Below are 9,642 nucleotides of genomic sequence, written 5' to 3'. Positions count from 1 at the left end.
CAATGTGGAAAAGGAAGTGGCATAGATCACTTTCCTCGGTATCACTCTATGCCAAGGGTAAGTAGGGGGGAGAACACATGAGTACTAGTCCTTTTTTATAGTTGAAATAAATGTTAACGTACAATTGATTCGCGTGAAAGTGGAACAAACTTTTCTTGGTACTAACACTTCGAAGGTTGGAAACGCAAGGAAGATTTTGTTGGCAGAGAGCCTCAGACACCTAATTATAACTTATGCTTAACTGTACCACTCCCTCTCCTCCTTCACATCAAATTCCCAACTTGGGGCGGCTCCTTTTTGACCCCCACTTCTCAGCTTTCTTACCCTTCACTATATATAACCACCCCCTCACTCACACACTTTCCCTCATTCCTACTCTCTCTTCTCTTCACTCTCCTTCTTCTTCCTCCTTCTCTTCCTCTTATCAAGATTAACTCTTTCAGATTTCCTCTCTGTTTCTTCTTTCTTTCAGTCGAGATTTTAAAGTTAGAAAACCCTAGATTGCTTCTGGGTTTTTGAGTGTTTTAGGTTTACATGGAAGGGCGAGAGGTGAGTGATCATCAGCAATCCCAGATGATGATCATGAAGGGCAAGAGGACCAAGCGCCAGAGGCCCCAGTCTCCTTTTGGTCTGGCAGTGACTTCGAGCTCCTCGAGCGCTTGCGGCGGCGGAGAAGAGTATGGGAACTCGTTTACTTCTGCCAGTTATGAGAGTACTGAGGAGGATGAGGACATGGCTAACTGCCTGATTCTGTTGGCTCAGGGTTGCGATGTGGTTCCCAAGCAGCAGAGTAGTCCGGTTCATGAAGCCAACACTGTTTCTGGTCATGTTAGCAAAGCTGGGTTTTTTGTCTATGAGTGCAAGACCTGCAACCGGACCTTTCCTTCTTTTCAGGCACTTGGTGGCCACCGAGCCAGTCACAAAAAGCCAAAGTCTGCTGCGGCGGCGATGGCCGATCAGGAGAAGAAACTGGCATCGACCCAGTTCAGCTCTGCATCCATGGATCAAGAAGTCGAAGAGTCTAAGCAGTTTGTCAAGAAGAACAGTCCTCCTCCTCTAGCTCATCCTACAGTTTCTATTCAGATAAAGGGGATGTATCCGAGCCACAACAACAACAAGGCCAAGATTCATGAGTGTTCGATATGCGGGTCGGAGTTCACATCGGGTCAAGCTCTCGGTGGCCATATGAGACGGCACAGAGCGGTAGTGGCGAACAACAACAGTACGAGTGGTACTACTCAGGTGGTGGGGATTGGTGCTGCCATTGATAACAGTACGAGGAACAAGCAGGAGAGAAGTATTTTAACACTGGATCTAAACCTTCCAGCACCAGAAGACCATGATCACTACCACCACCACCACCACCATCTACAACAGCATCAGATTCATCACCAGCGTGACTCGAAGTTCCAATTCGTGTCGACCCAACAGACTAGTCTTGTCTTCAACGCCCCTGCTTTGGTGGATTGTCATTATTAAAGAGAGAAGACAGAGAAGAGAGTAGGGAAAAAGAAAACAAAAGAAGAAGAAAATATCATTATTTTAGTGATATTTTCTGATACTGATCGATTCATGTGAATTATAATTTATAAGCATTGTTATACCTTGCAAATTTTACTGCTGTGATAAATTGGATTATTGGGGGATTTCTAATATATCATGGATTAATTCTTTGAAATATTCTTGCTTTTGTTCATCTTGATCGAGTTTGGTTGATGGAAGTTGAGAATACTTTGAGTAAGTGGTTAGTGTTATTGTTGTTCATAGATGGTTGCCTTTGATTCACGAAAAGTGAGTGATGTGAGGCATCTTTTCCTTCTTTCCTTCACTATTTTTCTACCTCTACCTTTTTGTATGTTATCTTTCAAGTGGGAAAGCAATGCATATAACACACTACACACTGAGAGAGAGAGAGAGAGAGAGAGAGAGAGAGAGAGAGAGAGAGAGAGAGGCATATACATGTCAAGGTGGGCATGGCATTGATGATGGGTATGGTTTAGGGTTGGGAATGAAGCTAGCTCCACCACCACAAGCACAAGCACAAGTCATGGATTAGGTTCCTCCTTCTTGCTGGTGTAGTAGTAGTGTTTTTTTTTCTTTTTATTATTGTAATGGAGCAAAAACAAAGAAAAAGCTTTAAAAGCTCACAATCCTCTCATCACTACTAGCAAGATATTGCTAGCTCACACAGTCTGTTCCAATAAATGACAAGAACAATTGGATAGCAAAGCAGAGTTGGCAACTGCCTTTGCCACATGTATCCACCTGTATCTTTCTCTCTAGCTCACTCACTCACTCAACTCACTCACTCTCCATTTCTTTAGCTTTGTATATATCCAAATTTATATATAAATTGTTCTTGTCATGGTCCATCAACAAAGAAAATAAATTGATTTGCTAGCCAATGAAACAGTAGAATAACGTAATAAGTGTAGTTTTAAATTTGTGTAGATGCATTTTATAAAAATTTATTATTTCGTCGCATTAAATTATAATTTATTGATGAAATTTCTGAAATAATCAAGCGGCCTAACCTGAATTTTTTTAGTACTCACTAAAACTCATATTCTTAGCTTAATATACAATGTATATGATGGTCCATCCACCTCCTCAAATTTTAGTTCTTGTTTTAGTTGTGAGCCTAACACACTAGTCTCTTAACAGTTGCACCTAATTTTACCCAACTGCATATGAAGTCCATTCCTTACTTTGCAAGCTAGTCACTGACTTTAACTGTATGTGAGCTCATCAATATCATCTCCCTCTCATGGGTCCAGCCTTATGCTTAACATTCATTGATATTCCCAATAAAGATACTCTTCCACTCATACCACAAACACTTGGGTCTGGCTAACTACAACTTATATCCAAAGTTCCCGAACTCTAGCTAGAGTGTACTACTCCTTCATTTGGACCCACATTTCATGTTTGTTGTGATTGCTCACTGCTTATATATCAAATCAAGTTGTCCATCATCTTCTTCATCTAATTCATCTGATCATTACCACAATCTGTTTCCACTTTCTAGCTAGTATTCTTTTCTAGTTTTCTAGTTGAGGGAACTTAATTTTCTAGCTAGCTGTGTCAAATATTAAACATAGATATTGAGAAATTGAATAGTGGATCATACTTGAGCAAGAATAAATTGGTCCGTGATTAAATTTACAAGTTTTGTGCATTCCAAAGGGTGATGGGGTTAACTGGAATTTTTCTTTCACTTGTTTTGGGTAATTGAATCTTACCTTAGTTGATATAATTCGTGGAATACTAATGTTGTTCTCATCATATAACATCAGAAGGACCAAAATCGTACACCTAGATCAAGCTAACTGATGAATATAATCATACTATATAACTAAAATATCTAATGCATTTTACATGGCGATTGACCCCGTAATCGGTAATCGATCATATATATACCAATCCTACGTACGAAGTATGTGAGAGTGTGTTACTTTCACACAACTAAGTTGTATAGAGTTCGCTATGTGCACGATTTTGGTGAATGTGGGAAGATAAAGCATGTGTACAGATTGCGTGAGGATGGAGATATCTAAATACACATTAGAGAGATCAAGATATGAGATCAATAATCATTGACATTGGCACATGTAGTGGGGAGGTTACCTTGTCATATATCCTCTCCAATTATTCTTTCATCTCTAACCTTATATATTATATGTATCAATACTGTATAATATGCTCTATACCACAACTAACTAACTAACTAAATTAATACTGTGTGACTTTGCTTCTTCCATTGAAAGATTCCACTTTTTGGCTACTCTACTCAATCATCTAGACCTGGGTATAATTTATGAAGTAAATAACAAGGTCAATAAGGCTATGCTTAGTTATTGTCAAGTTCACCATATAAAATAAGTTTGATGTCAAATATCATTTTAATATACCGCCGTATACTGAATTTATAAAGGCATATTTGTTGCTTGATATTATGTTAACAAGAATCTCTTTATACTGTGACATCAATCATGCACTCAGAAATAAGCTGATAAATATATATAGTATACAGCTTAAAATGACAATACTTGCCTATGTATTTACAAAATATACATTTCGTATATCTACTCTAACCATATTTACAACCTTTTCCACTTTTATACATTGTGGTGAACAAAACACCAACTCTCGAGAGAAATCATGGTTATAGGGGAATTATGTATTGTCAAATGTATCTGATATGTATATCTTTAACCATTGTTAACCCAATACACAATCCTTGCCCTTTAACCTTAAGTAATGCCTTGTATAAGAAAGTGACAAGAATTGACCACTCCGAATTTGTAGTAGTACCAACAAAATACCATTATCAATCTTTCTACCGATATAAAAACCATCATGAATCTCCAATCGCAGTGAGACAGCAGGATAGTATTAGTCATTAATTCATTCATGTTATAATGTGATTGAAAACGAAGGCTCTTGATTTTGATTTCTGGCTAAGAAATGTGACTGGTTATATGTACTAAGTGAACTGGCGTGCTCTCCAACTTAGTTCACAGCTGGATGGCTAAGAAAGAAAACCTCAGCATTGCATAAAAGGTAGTATACTTTGGTGTCATGTGTGGCCTTTGTTTGCTTAGAGACAAATTCAATCAATTAATTCACTTGATTAGTTAACTAATAGAGGTGTTAATTTGCAAACTGTGACTTGTCTTATTTTGGCTAAGCTGGCCATTAGCCAGAAATTGGGTATTGGCCGGCTATTCTTGTTGCAATGGAAATTGCAATCCCTAAAATCTGTTGCTGCTTTTTTTGCTAGTGATGATCACTTTGGAGGTAACTAAATCTTCAAGAAAAATGGGTTAATTAATGTTCGTTTTGCATTAGCATGACAACCAGCACGATCATTTTAGTAATTGTTTTTGTGGTTGTCATTATTTGGTTCGGTGAGATATTGGGTACCTAATCGAGTTTGCAGATTTTGATTTGGTGGGTTGTTAGGTTTCTTAATTCTGTGGTCACAACTCACAAGTTAGGAGAGCAGCACACAGGTTGTGCAACCAAGCGAGTAAAAATGGGGGAGTTATCATGAATCCAAAGCATTATCAAGCTATGAAAATCTTGCTGGAAATCATAAAACCTCGAGAAATATATCAATAATGTACATCAACTTAACAATTCTTAGCATCCATGATGTTAGTGATTTGCTTGAAATTGTGATGCATTTTAGTGATACAGGATGTTAATAATTTGTGCCAATGAAGAAACTAAATCGCTCCTGTCCATTAACTCTATCGTTTGAACATGTATATGGTGTGGATGGATTGAATATGGTGTTAATTTAGTGGAGCTTGTTAAGTAAGAAAGTCTCAACAACTTAGGTGGGTTCTATAGGTAAACCATGAGGTGTGGGCAGATTACATGTCGGCTTATTTGACATGGAAGAATATGATATGTCAAAGCGTGATATCAGAAGCTATGTCGGCCACAAAAATGGAAGGCTTTCAGTTCTAGCTGATCCTAGGTAACTATGCATGCTTAATCTAAATTTACTAATCTATCTTTTTGATTGTTGATGATTATCCAGAGTTGCTTACCTAAGGGGAAAGTTTTAAAAAACCTGTAAGAGTCAAGTGAATATGTGACGGATAAGATCTCAAGAAAATAACTTTGTAAGAAATGCTCTCTAAAGATGGGTTCTCAAAAGGCCAATACCAATGTACAGGTATTGAAGAATAAACAAACATTGGCACAGACCAGGTAGATCAGATTTTTACATCTCTACTTGGATTACATTCCAGCCATCGTAGATTGACACATTCAAATATGAGATGCTGATATTACCTTGAACATGTACATCTCGCAAAATTATATCAGAACTTACCTAGGACATCCAAGTAGCTCCCAAAAATACGAGTGGGAAGTTGCTCATTCTTAATTAGCGGAAACAATAACCCGTACTTTAGCACTCACTTCTGGATGTAGCTTCAGCTCAGCAATATATTCTCCAACCTCCCGAATCTCTGGAAGAGATACAATTCGCTTGTCGACATCCCTACAGATGAATGAAGGAGAACAGAATGTGGCGATTAGATAAAAATTCACCTCTGCTTTTGAGAACCGAAAAGCACAAATCCATATGAAAAAATACATTGACCTCTGCTTCGAAAGTAAAAAAAATAAAAAAAATAAAATTCTTACAAGCTAGGGAACCGAGCCATATGATATCAAAGCTGTGAACTTTGAAGCAGTTGTTTATAGGAATGTGTTATTTGAAAGTTGAAACAGTTCTTATTTTTGAATTACTGAAACTAGTGTTGAGAACCTGGACTCTAGTGAGAAATTAAATTCATAGATCCTATGAAAGTTTTCACTGAAATTAACCAAATTACCTTTATATTTTGTGAAAAACTGAAAATTAAGAAACTATCTTCGTTTGAAATGGAAAGGACCAATGTAAAAAGTGATTACCTTTGAAGTTGTGCCTTGATTATGTCAACAAGATCTTGAGCTGTGACACTGCATAAGATTATCTGGATCAATAACTGATATACACAGTGCATTTAAGTGTAACAGTGGCACATTTTCCACAATTTATACCTTCCAAAAATCAGCTTTCCTTTTCCACCTTTACGCTTCACCTTGAATCCTCCAACAGTTTCAAATATAAGGGCAAGTTGCTGTGCCTCTTCTTTTACCTGCACCAGAATAAAATGATGCAATAAGGACAAGAGCACAGATTTTACCATCATGAGGAACAAGCAAGAAAATGAAACTGAAAACTTGGCGAGCAAGCCAAGCATACAGCACCACATGAAAATGAAATCAATACATAGCACAAATATTACCACTTAACAGCAATACATAAGGAAAGAACTAAGCAAATAGCTGCGCTCATAACTCTACTATCAATGACATAACAATGACTGACAGTAAAGGTGTAAAAGATAGAAGTAAAATCATTTTTAGTCTGTTAAACAAAGCATCCGTGATAAACTGTCAAAAAGCATCTGAGATAATTTGTTCAACGACACAAATGTTTGCTTTATAACCCAATTTCAGATGACCTAATAACTTCAAGTTGAAAAACCTTAGCCTTAGATGGATGATAGGGGATTACTTGATGCACACAACACAGACAAATAGTATAATATTGCATTTTACAATTTAAAGTACATGAATGAGGGATATGAAAGGCAGAAACAGGAAGACAAGTACCCGCTTTTTCTCAGCCTCGATCCTTTCCTCTTCCACTTTCATTTCTCTGGAAGAACAATACGAAATGCAGAGTTATATTGTGTTCTTACCATAGAGCACAGATATTACTGTATTAAAGAACATACATCATTAAGAGTCAATCATTTATTTCATATCTTTCCGAAGCAAATACGATTATTCCCATTCACTTTTGTACTTATTCTCAATCTCTATTTAGATACAACGGTGAGTGACCCACGAATTTCTAGGCCAGAAGGTGACCAAGAAAACAGCACTGACAAAATGGTAGACGCTCATTTTCAAGTCTAGAATTATATGTTACACTTAAAAGAGAGCTAATTTTGCACATACATTGAGATAAGAGGTGGAAACATAAAATGCTACCCTCTATATACATTTCAGCTATTAAACAAGGGGACCTAAGGATTGTACAACACAGAACTGAAAGTTATTGGATATTTGTTTACAATAAGAAAAGCTAAATAAGGATTCTCATAATCAGATGGATGCTTTAAAAAAGAATTTTACAGTAGACTAACGAGTGCTAATATTTCATAATCATATTGATACAATGATTGCAATCATAATGTGTCTATGTGACAGAGATAATCTAGGCTGCCTAGTGATAGTATTTTGGGGCTTCATGAAGGAAGGAGACAACTTTCGTAAGATTCTATTTAGATCTAAGAAATTCAATTACAAAACTGAGAAAGTCCAATCTCAGGCATTCAGGATAGAGCGGTGGTAAAACCTTTTTCTCAAAGTATATTCCAAAGTCGAATGTTGTGAAAGAGCTTTGGGGGTACAGTAAACACTGAAAAGGCTATTTACATACGAGAACATTCAAGTAAGACTGGACTATATATGACAGCTTCGAAATTCATCTCATCAGATTAGTTCGACCCTGTAAAAACCATTCCTAAAGTTTATGCTAAACTGCTAAACTTCATTGATGTTAAAAGGTAATCAAAAGTAAAAACTTAAGAAAACAAAGAAGTGGACCAGTTGAAATAAGACTCAACAGGTACTAGTTTTACATATAGTCCTATTGCTACAATCAATCATAATGGGTCTACTGTCAAAGTATCTATGCTTCCTAGTGATAGTTTGTACGGCCACTGTTCTCAAAGATTTTCGCATGCAAAACTGAGATGGTCAATCTCAGCATACACGGTGCTTAAAGCTTTTCTCAAACTATCTATGAAAGTTAAATATTGTGGAAGAGTTTTGGATGTACCAGTACTCACTGAAAAGCCTATTTACATTTGACAGAAGTAAGTATCAAGCAAAAGTCCAAACACCATGCTCTGTATCAAGTACGCCATTCATACATTACATTCACAGTTCGAATACGATTCCTCCTTCTCCAGTGCTATTAATTGGTAACGTAACTGCATATGATACTGCTCAGGAGGTTTATAGTAATCCCATCTGGACTTCAACTTCCTCCCGTAAAATTAGTTCAGTTCCAAGTTTTATGCTAACATGCTAAACTTCATACTGAAAAGCTTAAAATCTTTTCTTGAAACTATCTTGCAATGTTGAATGTTTTGAAAGAGTTTTGGAGGTACAGTTACACACTGTCTATCTGCATAAGTTAACATTTAAGTAACAACAATCAAGACAAACCCCAAACACTGCCCCTCTATATCAACTTATCAAGTACGCCAAGCAGAAATTACTCCCACAGTCTGAATATGCTTCCTCCCTTCTCCATTGTTGTTAATTAATAACTTAACTATGTACAATAGTGTTTCCTCATCATTTTGCAGCAATTAAATCTTTTCTAATTTCTTCTCATCAAATTAGTTTGACTCCATAAGAACCATCACCATTCACCAAGTTTTATGCTATAATGCTAAATTCATAAATGTCAATTAGGAAAAGTAAAAACTTAACAAGACAAAGTGGACTAAACTCAAATATGATAGTTGAGTTATGCATTACTTACTTGAGAAGCAGAGGAGTAACAATCTGGGCCTTTCCAGTTGGCAGCAGAAAGTTCCTGAAATAACCAGCTTTCACACTAACAAGTTGCCCCTGCTTTCCCAAGTAAGCTACATCCTCCTTCAGAATTATCTGCCCCAAAATTACAACAACACATAAATACAACTCCAATTATGAAATACCACTGCCTCAAACTGAGATGGGGTGTTCCCATTTATGACTTCTTGGGTCACCAAACAAATAGCGGGAATGAAACGTCAATGTAATATAAAGAGAGAAACCCATTACCGTTCGAGCTTTCTTGGCTTTCTTTTGAGCGATAACAACCAAGGATGTTGGTCTGTCTGCTATTTTAGTTGCTTGGTTTATGTTTCCAGTGAAGCTTTGAAGCAATGAGGATGAACTCCATGATAGAGTCGAAGCAGTTGACGCCATTTTGCTTCACTTTCTGACTCGGTACCAGTCTCTCTCTGTGTCGCTCACTCTTTTGAATATATCTTATCTCTTGGGCAA

The 9,642-nt window shown here is 37.0% G+C and overlaps 2 protein-coding genes across 2 annotated transcripts; one reads left to right on the top strand and one right to left on the bottom strand.

Moving 5' to 3' along the window:
• Positions 1-387: 387 nt before the first annotated feature.
• Positions 388-1,655, top strand: LOC126786210 (zinc finger protein ZAT5). Its single transcript, XM_050511969.1, has one exon. The coding sequence runs from the start codon at positions 535-537 to the stop codon at positions 1,477-1,479; it is 945 nt and encodes a 314-aa protein (XP_050367926.1). The 5' UTR covers positions 388-534; the 3' UTR covers positions 1,480-1,655.
• Positions 1,656-5,620: 3,965 nt separating this feature from the next.
• LOC126786221 (50S ribosomal protein L9, chloroplastic) lies at positions 5,621-9,642 on the bottom strand. The gene is made up of 6 exons (XM_050511980.1): positions 9,418-9,642; positions 9,134-9,261; positions 7,183-7,228; positions 6,565-6,662; positions 6,436-6,483; positions 5,621-6,019 (listed from the first exon to the last, which is right to left on the bottom strand). Exons 1-6 carry the CDS (start codon positions 9,562-9,564, stop codon positions 5,899-5,901), a joined length of 588 nt encoding a protein of 195 aa, XP_050367937.1. The 5' UTR covers positions 9,565-9,642; the 3' UTR covers positions 5,621-5,898.

Source organism: Argentina anserina, chromosome 3 (assembly GCF_933775445.1).
Source record: "Argentina anserina chromosome 3, drPotAnse1.1, whole genome shotgun sequence".
Lineage (NCBI taxonomy): Eukaryota > Viridiplantae > Streptophyta > Magnoliopsida > Rosales > Rosaceae > Argentina > Argentina anserina.
Note: the sequence above shows the minus strand (reverse complement) of the source record. Positions and strands in the feature narration are given on the sequence as shown.